This window comes from Cebus imitator, unplaced genomic scaffold (assembly GCF_001604975.1).
Source record: "Cebus imitator isolate Cc_AM_T3 unplaced genomic scaffold, Cebus_imitator-1.0 Scaffold441, whole genome shotgun sequence".
NCBI lineage: Eukaryota > Metazoa > Chordata > Mammalia > Primates > Cebidae > Cebus > Cebus imitator.
The window spans coordinates 1,377,089-1,394,327 of record NW_016107756.1 but is presented as its reverse complement, the minus strand read 5'-3'; the positions used below and the strand labels follow the sequence as shown (position 1 = coordinate 1,394,327).

At 44.3% G+C, this 17,239-nt stretch overlaps 1 protein-coding gene across 2 annotated transcripts in view; it reads left to right on the top strand.

The window, feature by feature from the left end:
* Nucleotides 1-16,842, top strand: part of GLOD4 (glyoxalase domain containing 4) — a 19,065-nt gene extending 2,223 nt beyond the window's left edge. The window contains exons 2-9 of one of the 2 annotated variants that reach the window (XM_017510600.2): nucleotides 1,616-1,665; nucleotides 3,349-3,469; nucleotides 4,712-4,856; nucleotides 9,152-9,288; nucleotides 10,110-10,196; nucleotides 10,461-10,574; nucleotides 10,662-10,748; nucleotides 15,980-16,842. In XM_017510600.2, the coding sequence (XP_017366089.1) occupies nucleotides 1,616-1,665; nucleotides 3,349-3,469; nucleotides 4,712-4,856; nucleotides 9,152-9,288; nucleotides 10,110-10,196; nucleotides 10,461-10,574; nucleotides 10,662-10,748; nucleotides 15,980-16,045 (807 nt within the window). In that variant the 3' untranslated portion in view covers nucleotides 16,046-16,842. Of the gene's footprint in view, nucleotides 1-1,615; nucleotides 1,739-3,348; nucleotides 3,470-4,711; nucleotides 4,857-9,151; nucleotides 9,289-10,109; nucleotides 10,197-10,460; nucleotides 10,575-10,661; nucleotides 10,749-15,979 lie in introns of those variants that run through there. The other variant, XM_037732105.1, reaches the window with a different exon arrangement.
* Nucleotides 16,843-17,239: the final 397 nt, after the last annotated feature.

The following is a 17,239-nucleotide window of genomic DNA, read 5'->3' as shown; positions in this document are numbered from 1 at the left end:
GTGCAGTGGCGCGATCTCAGCTCACTGCAACCTCTGCCTCCTGGGTTCTAGCAATTCTCCTGCCTCAGCCTCCCGAGTAGCTGGGACTACAGGCACACGCGGCCATGCCCGGTTAATTTTTTGTATTTTAGTAGAGAGATGGTTTCACCATGTTGTTCAGGCTTGTTCTCAAACTCCTGAGCTGAGGTGATCCACCCTCCTCAGCCTCCCAAAGTGCTAGGATTACAGGTGTGAGCCACTGCACCCTGCCGACCACAAAACTTTTGTTAGCAGAAACCACAGAGCTTTCCCTTGTTTTCCTTAGTGATCAAAAGGTCGTTGTAAAGACTAAACACGTTACTGTCTATGTAGTATTTAACATATAGGTTATAGTGCATTATATTCGTGTTAGCTACTATTATAAAAATACAAAAGAAGGAAAGGTTTTTCCAACCTGGGTGATCAGGAAATAGTTCATGGAGACGTTGTGATTGAGTTGTCCTCTAAAGATAGATGGGATAGCCACAGATAGAGGGAGGCGCTACATGGAAGAACTGAAGAGCCAGTGCAGAGATGGCACAGGTTTGGGAAAACACTGGTTTTTTGTACCTTTAGTTGAGGTTGCTTAGTTGAAGTTGAGGAGATGGGATATCAGGACAGACAGGTCAGCATTGGTTCCGATAGTATCTTGAATGCTATGCTAAAGAATTTGGGTTTTATGCTGCAGTAAGAAGGGAGCTCACTTACATTCTTAGGCAGTGATAGGATCAGAGCTGTGTGTTTTAGGCATGTACTTTGGTGGTGATATTAAGGAAGGATATCAATAAAGATGATTTTTAATACTCTGAGAGGAGTGTTGGGAACTTGAACTTGAGCAGCCGCAGTGGGAATCAAAAAGGAAAACTAGAACAAACACCGTGAGAGCCTACTGTATACAGGGTTTCTGCGTTAGGTGCCTTAATAACATCCCTTTCATAACATATTAGAAGACTGAGACTCAGCTTCTAAGCAGTTTGCTCAGAGCTCCACAACTGCTAATGACGGAATTCCAAATCAGACTTCTTTTTTTTTTGAGATAGAGTTTTGCTTTTGTTGCCCAGGCTGGAGTGCAGTGGCGCAATCTCGGCTCTCTGCAACCTCTGCCTCTCAGGTTCAAGTGATTCTCCTGCCTCAGGTTCCTGAGTAGCTGGGATTACAGGGACACACCACCATGCCTGGCTAATTTTTGTATTTTTAGTAGAGATAGGGTTTCACCATGTTTGCTAGGCCGGTCTCAAACTCATGACTTCTGGTGATCCACCCACCTTGGCCTCCCAAAGTGCTGCGATTATAGGCATAATCACCACACCCGGCACAAATCAGACTTCTTTAATGCTGAAGGCCACACTTTTTCCCACGACATAGCACTGCTTACTGATCTAAATAGATTTCACAACTGGCTTGGTAGTCTGACCTTTGGTGTCAAGCTGTGCTTCCTTCTACTACTCCTATCCTGGGAGAAGTATAAGGCTCATTTTCTTTGGTTCTTTTACACGTAAAGCTTACAAATGATAATATCTGTGTTTTGACAGTTTGTGCTAAAGATGCTGTGAGCAGTACTAGTAACGCTTTGCAATTTGTTTAAATCTCTTCCCAGGTTCTGCGGCATGAGGAATTTGAAGAAGGCTGCAAAGCTGCCTGTAATGGGTATGATACCTTGTTTCTTAAAATTTCCCTTAGGGTCTGAATACACCTGCATAACAGAAGACGGTTTCTTAAAGTGGGTACAAAGCAGTGGACTTAATGAGGCAGTAAACTAGGGAGGCAACTTCAGGAACACTGGGAACACATACTCTGTTTCTCTGTGGCACACCAAGCCATTCTCCAGCTCTCTAGTACCAGCTGGCTGCCCTGTTATTTAATCCGATTCCGACTCTACCTGGAGTTAGTGTCAGATCCCACAAGTTCAGGGCTCGGTCCCAGAAGGTTTCCCCCACTTCAGGTGCTCATTCCAAGTCTGGATCTCAGTATTTCTGATGACCAGCTACAAGTTGGGGCTTCCCACCCTGCTTCCTCAGGTTTGATAATCTGCTACAATGACTCATGCAACTAAGGGAAACACTGGAAACACTTACTTACATTTACTGGTTTATTGTAAAGGATATGTGTCAGAAACGGCTAGACAGAAGAGATACTTAGCGCAAGGCAAGGAGAGTGGGCTGCGAGGCTTCTGTGCTCTTCCCGCCTGGGGCTTCTGTGCACTTCCCGCCTGGGGCTTCCCTGCTCTTCCCGGGGCTTTCGTGCACTTCCCAGGGCTTCCCTGCTCTTCCTGGTCAGCCTCCCCTCCCAGCACCTCCATGTGTTCAGCATCCTAGAAGCTCATCAAGTCTTGTTGTTCAAGCCTAAGAGAGTCCAGTCTCCATCCCCTTGCTTCCCAGACTGAAAGTTCCAGTCCTATAATCATTTGTCTTTCTGATGACCAGCCCCAGCTTGAGTCTATATAGAGGCCTCACTCTGAGTCACCTCATTAGCATAAACTCAGGTGTGATTGAAAGGGGTTCATGATGAAGAACAAAAGATATTCCTGTGAGGAAATTCCAGAGGTTTGGGGAGCTCTGAGACAGGAACCAGGGGCAGTGAACAAATATATTTCATATGATACCACAGATGGAAATAAATAGATTCTCTGGGTGAAGGAGCGACTTTCGAGTATCTTTTTTTTTTTTTCTGAGACAGAGTCTCACTCTGTCGCTCAGGCTGGAGTGCAGTGGTACAGTCTTGGCTCACTGCAACCTCTGTCTCCCGGGTTCAAGCAATTCTCCTGCCTCAGCCTCCCTAGTAGGTGGGATTACAGGTGTGTGCCACTACGACCCAGCCAATTTTTGTATTTTTAGTAGAGACAGGGTTTCACCATGTTGGCCAGGCGGGTCTCAAACTCCTGACCTCAGGTGATCCACCCGCCCATCTCAGCTTCCCAAAGTGCAGGGGTTACAGGCGTGAGCCACCATATCCAGCCATCTCTTAAGCTTACTGCCATGTCAAGTTGGAACAGCCCAAGGCCTGTTAGGAATGATGCTCTTTGATTGATAGGCAAGGAAGTCACAGAGGTCAGTTGGAGAGCTGTCTTTAGGATTCTGTTCCCTGCTTTACAGAAAATGTGAACAAATCTTTCCTTCAAGTAGGTGCTGAATAGCCAGTCTTTGGAGCTTGTCGTAGGATCCCATGAGCACTCCCCACGTCACTTTCTGTACCACCTGAGGCCATGTCATCCTTAAGAGAACTTTTAGGACCAGTCATGACTGCTCATCTCTCTGTGCCCAGTAGTTCTCTGGCGGTGGCCTGAGGCAGATTTGTCTGTGGTCACTGACTTCATTGACTTTTATTTTCTAGGCCTTATGATGGGAAATGGAGTAAAACAATGGTGGGATTTGGGCCTGAGGATGACCATTTTGTTGCAGAACTGACTTACAATTATGGCATCGGAGACTACAAGCTTGGCAATGACTTTATGGTAAATACCGTTTTTTTCTAGCAGATTTTTGGCTGGGGGTAGGTGGCTGGTTGTAAATTTGAGGAGGGTATTGAGGGTGTGTGTGAGTGAAGAGATGACATTTGAGCAGATGCTCAGAGGAGTTCAGGGAGTTAGCTATGTGCATGTCCGGGGGAAGAGTATTCCAGCAGAGAATAGCCTGTTCTGAGCCCCCAAGTCACATGTGGCATGTTCAAGGGCATGTGAGGAAGCCAGTGTGGCTGGAATAGAGACAGTGGGGGAAAGTGGTGAGAGACGGGGTCAGCAGTGGCATGGGGTAAGATCACATGCCCGTAAGTCACCCCTGCGTGAAATGAAGAGCCATTGGAGGACTTTGAGCAAAGGGAAAACCCGGCTGGCTGCTGTCTGGGGTTGGACCACAGGAGGTGCTGTGGGAAGTTGACTGCAGCTCAGAGTGGATAATGGGTTTACAAGACTGGGGGCACAGAGGCCATGAGAATAATCTAAGCCTTAGCAGAGAGCATAGGTGGACATTTCTAGGTCCTTTGATTAGATGTAAGGAAACCTTGATAGTTTACTTATTTTTTGATTGGTTGGTTTGTTAAAAAAGCAAAAACAGCCTGGCACGGTGGTTCATGCCTGTAATCCCAGCATTTTAGGAGGCCAGGGTAGGCGGATCATGAGTTCAGGAGATTGAGACCATCCCGGCCAACATGGTGAACCCCCGTCTCTACTAAAATTACAAAAATTAGTCGAGTGTGGTGGCACATGCCTGTAGTCTCAGCTACTTGGAATGCTGAGCCGGAGACTCACTTGAACTGGGGAGGCAGAGGCTGCAGAGAGCCGAGATGATGCCACTGTACTCCTGCCTGGTGACAGAGCAAGATTCTGTCTTAAAACAACAACAATAAAAAAAAAAAAAAGCAAAAAGAGGTCATCTTAAATAGGTAGCTAGCTGATAGACCAAGGTAACATCAAGGCTTTTCTGGCTAGATCTTTAAAACTAGAAGCACTTATCCTTGGTATTAAATGAATCAGACTCCACTGGCATCTCAGTTTTTGTCCTGTTATTCATGAAGGTGAACATTTGTGGGATAAAACATCCAAAACCTGTTTTTAAATCACTAGAAGAAAATGTTGGATGCCAGTGAAATCTTAGGTGATTTTACCTGAAGGCAGTAGGCAGTGAGGTTGGGCTCGTGGTCTTGTTCTGTGAAGTGTCTGTGTGCATATGTACTTGGGTGATGCTGTTGTTTGTTTTAGGGTCTCACAGTCGCTTCTAGCCAGGCTGTCAGCAATGCCAGGAAGCTGGGGTGGCCGCTGACAGAAGTTGCAGAAGGTGTTTTTGAAACCGAGGCCCCAGGAGGATATAAGTTCTATTTGCAGAATTGCAGCCTACCTCAGTCAGGTAATGACACCAGAACCAGTCAAAGCATCTATCTAAAGGCATCTTGGAAGAATGGAGAGTGAAGGCCGCTTGTCTTGTCTTTCTGCATTCATGTGACGTGTCTTCCCCAGCCAATGCTTTTACCTGTTATCCGAGAGATTATATTCTCATATCAAACTTTAGTGCATAACAATAGGGGGTCTAGAGTGGTTCTGTTTCACTGGTAATGTACTGATTTATGGTTCTTTCATCCATAAATAACAGAAAACCCAACAACTTTGAACAATTAGAAAATGTCTTAGCTCACAGAGCAGGCATTCTATAGGTAGGAAAGATTCCAGGGTTAGATGATTCACCAGCTCACCAGGTTTTCTCTTTCTGTGCTCTCTTGTTCTCTGCGGGTCCCTCTCCTAGAGCTGGTGCCCTCGGGGTTGCAGGAGGGCTGCCAGCTGCAGGCAGGGCTGCATGCTCCCACGTTCCCATCTGGTAGGAGAGGAAACACTGACTTCTTTTTCCTTTTATTTTAGACTCCGTTGCTCAGGCTAGAGTGCAGTGACATGATCTCTGCTCACTGGCTCACGGCAACTTCTGCCTCCTGGCAACCTCTGCCTCCTGGGTTCAGGCAATTCTCTTTCCTCAGCCTCCTGAGTAGCTGGGATTACAGGTGCCCACCACAATGCCCAGCTATTTCTTTTTGTATTTTTATTAATTTTTAAAAACTACTTATTTATTTTTTGAGACGGAGTCTTGCTCTATCACCCAGGCTGGAGTGCGGTGGCACAATCTCACCTCACTGCAACCTCCACCTCCCAGGTTCGAGTGATTTCTCCTGCCTCAGCCTCTCCAGTAGCTGAGATTACAGGCACCTGCCACCACACCCAGCTAATTTTTGTATTTTTAGTAAAGATGAGGTTTCATCACATTGTTCAGGCTGGTCTTGAATTTCTGACCTCACTTGATCCGCCCGCCTCAGCCTCGCAAAGTGCTGGGATTGCAGGTGTGAGCCACTGGGCCTGGCCCTTTTTGCTTTAAGAGCAGAAGAAAAGCTTTCCTAGAATCTTTCAGCAAACTTCCTGGTCACATTTGATATACTGTGCCTGCTCCAAAACCAATCACTGGCAAGAGAAATAGGATCATCCCTAAACCATTTAGCCATGAGTCTTGAGCTGAGGTCCGTTTCCCACACTTCAGCATTGGGACTCAGTGAGGGATGGCATGGAGGTGAGGAGCCCTCATGGTGACTGCTGCCCCAGACAAGAAGGAAACTTTGCAGGGTTTGGTTTGTTTACTGCAGAGGCAGCCTCATCAGTATTTAATTCTATATTTAATTCCTGCAAATTCAGCCACCTGCTCTGCAAAACAAAACAAGAATGGGAAAATGTGGGTGATGGCAGGGGCACCCTGCCTGCTGTTTCCCTTAGTGAACATACTCCTGCAGGTGGCCTGGGAAGGGAGCATGCACATTGTCTCTCTCCTGCTGCTTGGCTCCTGTCCCCAGGGCCCCCATGCTGAGTCTCCCTAGAATGTTTAATGCTCCTTGTTTATCATCTGGTGCTCAGCAAAAGAAAGATCAGTCCGTTCCAGTGTGGGAGGTGAGACTTGGCTGTGTGGGACTCATGGAGAGATGGTGTTTCTGTACTTTGATGGTGATTTAAAGGATGTGTATGGTGTTTTTTTGTTGATAGGTTATTGACTGACTTTAAAACTTAACCTTTGCAAGTAGCTACACTGTGCATTTTTTTCCTCCAGTCTTAGTGATGTTTCAGTACTGAAAATAGTAGAGAGCCCCACAGTGCTAAGATGCGTTTGCCCTTTGAGATGGAAATCCCTTTGGGCATTTCTGGTTGAGAATGTGGTCAGACCCATCTGTCTACCTGGCATTCATCTTTCCTTTGAATTACTCACTCCTGTGCCGCTTAACCTGCTTGTTACCTTCCTGTCCTGCGTCCCTTCAGCTCCAGATCTACTGGGATTTGCTGATTTTGAAGTAAATGGAAGGAGTCTGCTAGGCAGAGGCACTTGTGAGAAACACCGTGTCTTAGTCATGGTATTGCCTTTCTAGCAAACGGGACTAAGGCAGCGAAAACCAAATAAAAATGTATTGAATTTATCATATTCAGATGGAGACATGGAACAGCTCTTCAGAAAGTCACTTTACAATGTGAAAAGTTTCCAGTAACAGGAGGTGTTTCAATATGACTTTTATTCTTTGTACAAAATAGTGGAATTTTTTTCCATAGACAAGCAGATGAGGCGGGGTGGGGGCGGAAGAACCTGTACCCATATTTGCAGAGATAACCGCTGCTAACATTTTAGAGTATATCTTTCCAATCTTTTGTCAACAATACATATATATATTAAGTGTATACGTTTCTTCACATCCTTTCCTAGGGTTCCATTGTATTGTTACATTGTAGGAAGATGAACAGTTCTTTATTGGAAATTTCCGTCAGTGTTTTATTGTTCTAAGCAACACTGGGATGAATGTCTTTGTGGTAAAAGCCCTTCATACGTCCACAATTACTTTTTGAGTGGCTGAAAATGGACTTGTTCTTTTAAAAGCAGTGAGCATTTTTCAAAGCTTTTGGTACATTCTGTCAAATTATTGCCAGAAATGTACTGATTTACACTTAAAAAGTATTATGTGGCTGTGATTTTACCCTCTACACTAACACTGCTAATCTTTTTTTTTTTTTTTTTGAGACATAGTCTTCACTCTGTCACCAGGTTGGAGTGCAGTGGCATGATCTCGGCTTACTACAACCACTGCCTCCCAGGTTCAAGCGATTCTCCTGGTTCAGCCTCCTGAGTAGCTGGGACTACAGATGCATGCCACTCTGGCCAGCTAATTTTTGTGTTTTTAGTAGAGATGGGGTTCCACCATGTTGGCCAGGATGGTCTCAATCTCTTAACCTCGTGATCTGCCTGCCTCGGCCTCCCTAAGTGCTGGGACTACAAGCATGGGCCACCCCACCTGGCCAACACTGCTAACTTTTAACATGATTTGCACATTAGATAACAAAAGATTTTATGTGAATTCTGACTTCTTTTTTGGGAAGGGGGTCAGGTTGAATATTTTTTCATATGTTAATTGGCCATCTAATTCCTTCTTTTGTGGATTATTGCTTTGTGCCTTTTGCCTGATTTTCTAGCATGTTCATCCTTTTCCTATTAGTATTTACAGGTGATTTACACATTAAGGACTTTTTGTCCAATATATTGCAATTTTTCCTACTGTGTTGTGTACTCTGGTTTTGATTGTAATTCCTTTTCTTTGTTGTTGTCTGCGAGTTTTCCATTTTGTGTAATTTATGTAGCAGAATTTTTTTCTTCATAGTTTTTCTATCTTTGGTGTTAAGTTTAAAGCAAAGTCTTCCTCTATTCCAGAACTGTATAAATCATCAGCTGTATCTAGTATTTTCATGGTTTCATTCTTTTTTTTTTTCCCATGGTTTCATTCTTTAAACTTATTCCTTTAACCCATCAGGAAGTATTTTGTCATTTATTTCAAAGATATAAGTTTTTCTTGCCAAATGATTAGCCAGTCTTCTTAGTGCCATCCATTGAATAACGAGGCTTTTCATACTTTTTCTTTTTTTGAGATAGGATCTCATTCTGTTGCCCAGGCTGGAGTACAGTATCGCAGTCTTGGCTCACTGCAGTCTCAACCTCCCAGGCTCAAGCGATGCCCTGATTCAGCCTCTCAAGTAGCTGTGACTACATGTGCCACCACACCTGTCTAATTAAAAAAAATTTTTTTTATACTGCTGAGGTCTCACTGTGTTGCCTGGGCTGGTCTTGAATTCCTAGGCTCACACAATCTTCCTATCTCGGTCTCCCGAAGTGTTGGGATTATAGGCGTGGGCCGCTGTACCGGGCTTTACATTGGCTTAAAATCCTTTTCTTGGCCTGGCGCAGTGGCTCGCAACTGCAATCCCAGCACTTTGGGAGCCTGAGGTGGGCAGATCACGAGATCAGAAGTTCGAGACCAGCCTGGCCAACATAGTGAAACCCCCTCTCTACTAAAAATACAAAAATTAGCCGGGCATGGTGGCGCACACCTGTAGTCCCAGCTACTCGGGAGGCTGAGGCAGGAGAATCTCTTGCACCTGGAAGGCAGAGGTTGAACTGAGATTGCACCACTGCACTCCAGCCTGGGCAACAGAGTGAGACTCTGTCTCAAAAACAAAAAAGAAAAGAAAAGAAAAAAAATCCCTTTCTTATAAGCTGAATTTGTATGTATACATGAGTGTGTTTTGGTCTTTCTATTGCATTCCATTAAATTGATCTGTCTATTCCGCTTTATTACCCAACAGATCCTGTATTAAAAGTAACTCTAGCAGTGTCTGATCTTCAGAAGTCCTTGAACTACTGGTGTAATCTACTGGGCATGAAAATTTATGAAAAAGATGAAGAAAAGCAAAGGGCTTTGCTGGGCTATGCTGATAACCAGGTGAGCAGTCCTGGAGAATAACTAACCTGTTACTTTGAATTTGGCTTACAAATGAAGCTTAGAAATGGCTCATAACCTTTATAGATAAGGTTAACATGAAGGTGTTCTCATAGTTTCTTCACAGTGATTTCAATATTTACATAGATAAACAGAAGGAAATGAAAGTAAGTGATAACCTTACCACCCAGATATTACCTCATTTCTATTTGGGGATAGATGTATCCTTTCAGAAGTGGAATTGCTTAATCAGGGAGATTGAATGGATTTAATGCACCATCTTTGTCATCTGTTTTTTAATAACCTAGCATTTGAGCATGATTTAGTCCTTGTACTTTGACCCAGCAATTCTCCTCCTGGGAATTATTTTACAGATGTGCTAAGCATACATAGGCACAAAGAAGTGTGTGGGAGGGTATCTGTTGCAGCATTGTTTGTAATAACAGCATATGAGAACGTCAGTGTCCTGTGGACTAGAGACATACTTCAGTGATTTATGGTTCATTCATGAAATGGATCACTATGTAGCTGGCAAAAAGATTGAGGCAAATCTTTATGTATTGACGTGGTAACGTTAAGTGGAGAAAAACAAGGAACAGAATAATTTGTCAGTAATGCTACCATTTGTGTGAAAGAAAAAGATGTAGGCATGCAGTGCTTCTAAAAGGGTACCCAAGCAACTGCTTACTGGTTGTCTCTGGGCTGAGAGAAGGATAGAGACTTAGTTTTTGCTTTCTTGCTGTAGTGTATGCTATTTAAATTTTTCTGCTACACACATGTAATGTATAACCTGTTCCAAAAAATAAGCCCCTTTCCTGTTTCAGTGTAAGCTGGAGCTACAGGGCGTGAAGGGTGCGGTGGACCATGCAGCAGCATTTGGAAGAATTGCCTTCTCTTGCCCCCAGAAAGAGGTAGTGCTTGATACCAGATCTTTCACGCTCTGTGACTAGCTAGTTCAGCCCAGCCAAGAACCTTGCCCTTCCTCTCTCGAGGTTCATTCTGATTGTGGCATTTGTATCAAGTTCAGCAGTTGTTTCAAGAGCAGCTGAGATAATAAAATCAAACAAATAGGCCTTGGTTCTTTCTGGGCTCTGACACTCCTTTGGGGCTGGCGAGGGCCGTGTCGTGAGTAGTGTGTGACCCCTGGCTCACCTTGCATCTTTGTTTTCCTCAAGTTACCAGGCTTAGAAGATTTGATGAAAAGGGAGAAGCAGAAGATTCTGACACCCCTGGTGAGCCTGGATACCCCGGGGAAAGCAACAGTGCAGGTGGTCATTCTGGCCGACCCTGTAAGTATTACTCGGGTGGCTCAGGCTGGACTGGGGATACTTCAGAGATGTCTTTTTGACCGATGTCTTTTCTCTTTATTGATGTAGGATGGACATGAAATTTGCTTTGTTGGGGATGAAGCATTTCGAGAACTTTCTAAGATGGATCCAGAGGGAAGCAGATTGTTGGATGATGTAAGTCTCACTTCTAAACTGATGTCACCCTGGGCCCGAGGGGGTTGGTGTTAGGTGTGTGTGAAAAGGGCCTAACAACAGGGTCCAGGTTTTCATGGTCAGAAACACGTCGCTGCTGGGTGGACCTGAGCCAAGAGCCTATGTCTTCACTGCCACCTGTGTAGACCGCCTATCTAGACTCAGCATTCGTGCCTTCCTCCAGCCGCAGGCCACTCTGAACCCTGCTGCTAGATCTGTCCTTACTCTGCTGTCTGCGTGGAGGTGCCTCCGTCCCCTCCCCTCCGCTCTGGGTCTGTCCTTACTCTGCTGTCTGTGGAGGTGCCTCCGTCCCCTCCCCTCCGCTCTGGGTCTGTCCTTACTCTGCTGTCTGTGGAGGTGCCTCCGTCCCCCTCCCCTCCTCTCTGGGTCTGTCCTTACTCTGCTGTCTGTGGAGGTGCTTCTGTTCCCTCCCCACCGCTCTGCAGCTCCTCAGGTGTCTCTTCTCCATTCTGCTGCATCAGTCTCTTCTTCCAGTGATTCCTCTCGTCAGCACGCAAACAGGCGCTGGAAGCTCCCAGCTTTTAAAAACCTTTCACTGACCCCATATCTGCCTCCTATCCAGATTTCTTCTTTTACAAGTCTGAGTGCGCACTGTTTCTCCGTCTCACCACCCATTTCATGCCAGTCTGTTCTGTGCTTGTTCCCTTACTCAGTTAAGTGCTTTTGTTTCTTGCCAGATACGGCAACCACTTTGAGATTCTCTTCACACTCAGTAGCTCAGAAGCATTCGAAGCAGTTGCTGGATCCCGGCTCCCAGCACATACCTGGCATGTACTGGACGTTCTGGGAATTCTTTGTGGAATGATTAAAGGAATGAATCAGTCTTTCTTTGGTTCTGTCGCATATCTATGTGGCTGACCTTCAACAGGCTACTTAAATTCTTTGAATTTTAGTCTCCTTACCTGAAAATTTCAGAAAATAAGAGTCTCTACCTCATAAGATTGCTATGGTTTATTATAAAGCTTGGCAAATTACTGACATAATAGTAGATGTACAATTAATGTTAAAGCAGGAAATGTATAGGAAATACAGTCTTTATAAATTTTATCCTGAAGGAAAATAGAATCTCAGCCATCCTCTCAGCTGACAGATTTGCCAGACACTTCCTCCTCGTTCTTTATTTAATTAATTACTTTTTTTTTTTTTTTCTTGAGATGGAGTCTCCATCCTCAGCGTCTTGAGTAGCTGGGAGTACAGGCCCATGCCACCACACCTGGCTAATTTTTGTATTTTTAGTAGAGATGGGGTTTCACTATGTTGGCCAGGCTGGTCTTGAGCTCCTGACCTCATGATCCTCCTGCCTCAACCTCCCAAAGTGCTAGGATTACATGCGTAAGCCACCATGCCCGGCTTAATTAATTCCTTTTTTTGAGATGGCATCTCCCTCTGTTGCCCAGACTGGAGTGCTGTGGTGCGATCTCGGCTCACATCAACCCCAACCTCCCAGGTTCAGGCGACTCTCCTGCCTGAGTCCCCCAAGTAGCTGGGATTACGGGCATGCGCACCACCACACTGGCTAATTTTTGTATTTTTAGTAGAGATGGAATCTTGCCAGGTTGGCCAGCCTGGTCTCAAACTCCTGTCTTCAAATGATCCACCCACCTTGGCATCCCAAAGTGCTGGGATTATAGGCGTGAGCCCCCACGCCTGGCCCTATTTTATTTTTTTAGGACGGGATCTCTCTCTGTCACCCAGGCTGGAGTGCAGTGGTGCAATCTTAGCTCACTGAAACCTCCACCTCCCAGTTCAAGCAATTCTTCTGCCTCAGCATCCTGAGTAGCTGGGATTACAGGCACCCACCACCATGCCCAGCTAATTTTTGTATTTTTAGTAGAGAAGGGGTTTCACCATCTGGGCCATGCTGTTCTTGAACTCCTGACTTTGTGATCCACCTGCCTCGGCCTCCCAAAGTGCTGGGATTACAGGCGTGAGCTACCAGGCCCGGCCCCCATTTTATTTTTTTAGGATGGGGTCTCTCTCTGTCACCCAGGCTGGAGTGTAGTGGCACAATCTCAGCTCACTGCAACCTCCGCCTCCTAGACTCAAGTGATCCTCCCACCTCAGCCTCCCTGGTAGCTGGAACCGCAGGCATGTGCCACTGCACCTGGCCAATTTTCGTATTTTTTGTAGAGATGGGAGATGGGGTTTCACCTTGTTGCCCAGGCTGGTTTTGAACTTCTTGGGTTCACTCGATCCATCCATCTTGGCCTCCCAAAGTGCTGGGATTATGGAAGTGATGCACCACACCTGGCCTCCACTCACTCTTTCATGGCACTGATGGCTCCTCCTCCCTGCACTCTCATCTCCTTTGCAGTTCACGATCCTGCCATCTTCATCTCCCTGACAGTTTCCCCTCAGACACGGGCCCCTCCTTCTGTGTCTCATCCCCAGATGTTTTTATACCCATGGTCCCACTCTGCCGTTTTCTCATTCTGCATTCTTCCTCTACCCTGGCAAGAGCTGACCTACAACTCTGCTTACCCCTGCGCTGGACTTCAACCTTCAGCCTTGCTCCAGCTTCCTAATTCCTAGTTTTTAACTCCTTTCTGAGCTCAGACAAGTGGTTGTTGTTGATGAGGTACAATTTAGGTAGAATTTGAATGTGTTTTGACAGTTGTGTTTGCTCATACAACCACTACTCAAAACAAAATACAGACCATTTTCCCAGGAAGTTCCCTCATGCCCTTTTGCAATTAGTTTGTACCCTCATCTCCCAGAGGCAGCTGCTATTCTGATTTCTGTCACTGTAGGTTAGTCCGTTCTTGGACTTCATACAAATGGAATCATTCCGTGTGCTTTTGTGACTGCTTTTTTTACTCAATGTAGTTTTGAGATTGCTCCATGTAATTGCATATCACACCTTGTTTTTTTTTTATATTGCTGACTGATAACTGAATTTTTTGTATATAACAATTTGCTTATTCATTCTTCCAGTGGTGGACATTGGGTTATTTCTAGATTTTATCCGTCATAAGGAAGACTGCCATGAACATTGTTGTGTAAATCTTCTTGTTGCTAGATATGTGTTTCATTGCTCTTGAGTAAATACCTAGGAGTAGAATTGCTATTCCTTTATAAAAAAGTGCCCGACACTAATTGAAACTGGTCGGACCACTGTTTGTATACGAGAGATGCAGTTGCTCTGCGTGTTCACCAGCACGTAAAATTGTGGGTTTTTTAGCCATTCGAGCACATGTGAAATAGTTTCAGTGGTGCCATCAAGTGATCCTTCTGCCTCAGCCACCCGGGTAGCTAGGGCTACAGCTAATGTTTTCATGTTTCTAGAGACAGTCTCACTGTGTTGCCCTGGCTGGCCACAAGCGATCCTTCCAGCTCGGCCCCACAAAGGCCTAATTTTTATTTCCCTGATGACTAACAATGTTTAGTACCTTTTCATATGCCTGTTAGCCATTTACTTCTTTTTGTGAATTTTATGTTCAAGTCTTTTGTCCATTTTTTATCATAAATTTTATTTTTAAATATTTCACAGTTAAAAATTCCAAATATGCACAGCAGGAGAGAGTAGGACTCATCCTTCTGTGACTCTTCCCTTGACTGTGTACCATAGCTTTCCATCATTCCTTCGTCACTTGCAAATGCAAGCGTTTTTCCCAGCTGTGAATTGAATTTCTGAAGAACAGGAAATTTTTATTTTGGTGAAGTCCAGCTTATCCACTTTTTCTCTTGTGTCATACTTTTTCTGTCCAGACCAATGTTATATCCTGTGAACCTCTTCACCTGGGAAACCTGCCACGTATCAAACTCATTGTGTCTATAATTTATCTTACCTCAAATCCATTCGTCTTTTTGTAATATTAAATAAAGGCTACTTGGGAGTGTATATTCAGGAAAACCTGAATCTGTGCTCCCAGGTTGCAGTCTTCAAGCTTGGCCCAGATAGATTCTTTACTTATATTAAAAATATGTAAATAAATAGGCCGGGCGCGGTGGCTCACGCCTGTAATCCCAGCACTTTGGGAGGCCAAGGTGGGTGGATCACGAGGTCAAGAGATCGAGACCATCCTGGTCAACATGGTGAAACCCCGTCAGGTGGGTGGATCACGAGGTCAAGAGATCGAGACCATCCTGGTCAACATGGTGAAACCCCGTCTCTACTAAAAATACAAAACATTAGCTGGGCATGGTGGTGCATGCCTATAATCCCAGCTACTCAGGAGGCTGAGGCAGGAGAATTGCCTGAACCCGGGAGGCGGAGGTTGCGGTGAGCCGAGATCGCGCCATTGCACTCCAGCCTGGGTAACATGAGTGAAACTCCGTCTCAAAAAAAAAAAAAAAAAAAAAAATATGTAAATAAATAAAAATGAGTGAGCCGCTGTACCCAGCCCTAAGTACTCTATATACATCCTCTGTTCTGCACAGTCCTCAGAGCTTCAGACTGTCTCTGCTGCCACACCCTAGCCCAGCATGGTGTCTAGCTGTTTTTGACTGAATAAATGAATGTCCTTACTAAGCAACTAAAAGGATGCTTGTGGAATAAAACGTTATTATTCAGGCTTCCTGCTTCTTTATTTACTTATTTATTATGTATCTGTAAGTATATGTAGGAGACAGGGCCTTACTATGTTACCAGGCTGAACTCGAACTCCTGAGCTCCAGTGATCCTCTGGCCTCAGCCTGCAAGTGGCTGTGATGATAGGTGTGGCCCCAGGGCATGGCTCAAGGCCTCCTTTTCAATCAAGGCGCCCAAAACTAAACAAACAGAGCCAGCATCCGAAGAGTAGGCTGGGAAGAGACTTGTGAGAAAGGAATCATTCCGGGCTTAATAACTACACATCACATAGCTTTTCATATTTGGCCTCACTATCACACTGGGTTTCGTGACACAAAAGATTCTTGTCTGTCTGCCCAGATGCTGTGAGTGGTGGGACTCTGCCCGGGTGCTCTGAGTGGTGGGACACTCTGCCCGGGTGCAGTGAGTGGTGGGACTCTCTGCACAGATGCTGCACTCACCAGTGTTTCTGCCACATTCAATGTAATACTCTCTACTGGATTAATACTCTTTAAATGTTAAAAAGATTTTTTTCTTTCTCCTTTCCTTTTTTTCAACGTTGGGGTTTGGGTTTTTTTTAATGCTAATTTTTTTATTTGGGCAGTATAGTGAGGTATAAAGTGGGCCCTAACTTTTCTTTTTCAGACTTGGAATAAACGTATGTTCTCTTTCTGTTTTACAGGCAATGGCAGCAGATAAAAGTGATGAGTGGTTTGCTAAACACAATAAACCCAAAGCTTCAGGTTAATGGAAGCCATCTTGCGGAGCAAGCATTTGTGATTACTTCCCAGTACCTGTGAGGCCTGACCTGTCTGTTCCTGATAAGTGCTCTTCTAATTTGTTTCCCGTACAGGCAAGGAGGCTTTGTGTATTTTAGTCTTTGGAAGCTGTGGTATATTTTAGAAATGAAATCCAATCATTAGTCCAGTTAGAGAATGCCTGCTGTAATCTGCACTGGTGCTGCACGTTCTCTATATAACTGTACTAGGTTAGTAATAGATTATTTTCCAGACTAGGACGGCTGCATGAAACATGACTTTGCTTGGGATTGCAGATGGTTAGGATGAACTCAGAATCATGTAGATTTGATGAGAGCAGCTGTTCAGGAAATCCAAATTAATTGCTTGTGATGGTACCATTCCCAGCACCTGATGATATACATGCTGTTCTAATATCTTACTCTGGCAGGTTTTGACATTTTAAATTTTTTTTAAGAAATTTTATGCCTTGGACCAAAAGATTTGGTTAACCACCCCCAACTTGCTTTTACATTTTGAGTGTCCAGAGAAAACAGACAGAAGGGATAGAGTCTGTTATGTTGCTGCTCACCTGCCTCTCTGCTAGCTTCTTTCTGTGTCTATTTTTAATCCCGACAGAACATCACATGAGATTTCTTAAAAATGGATTAAACCATTTCTTCAGCCTGAAAAAAAGATTTAAAAATGTTTCCTTGTAGCTTTGTTTGGTTCTATACAACAAATAGGTTGCAATCACTGGAAATTATACTGTGTATTCATTGAATAATTAAATTTTTTTTGAAAGTAAGCTTCTGCTATCAAGCTGTTACACCAGTCGCTAAGTCTCGTCATTTAAAGTGGTGGTTCAGATTTTTAAAATAAACTTAGGAGATTGGAAGGGATTGACTCAGAGGATCCTGATTCCAAAAGAACATATAAAGAATTACTTGTAAATCATAACTTCCACTGTCCTCCCTTATTGGCAGGGCGGGGCATGGAAATTTTGTTTGAGTTTCAGCTTATCTTCTTATAGGGGTGATATTATATACCTTCACTGAGAGAAAAATTCTCATTCAGCTCTACAACTTTTCGTTCAATTTAAATTCCGTATCCTAGGGAAGCAATCGTGAGTTTCAAAGCAAACCAAGTTATATATGTCCCTCCTCTAGGTAATTGATTCTTTTTATTTATTTATTTATTTATTT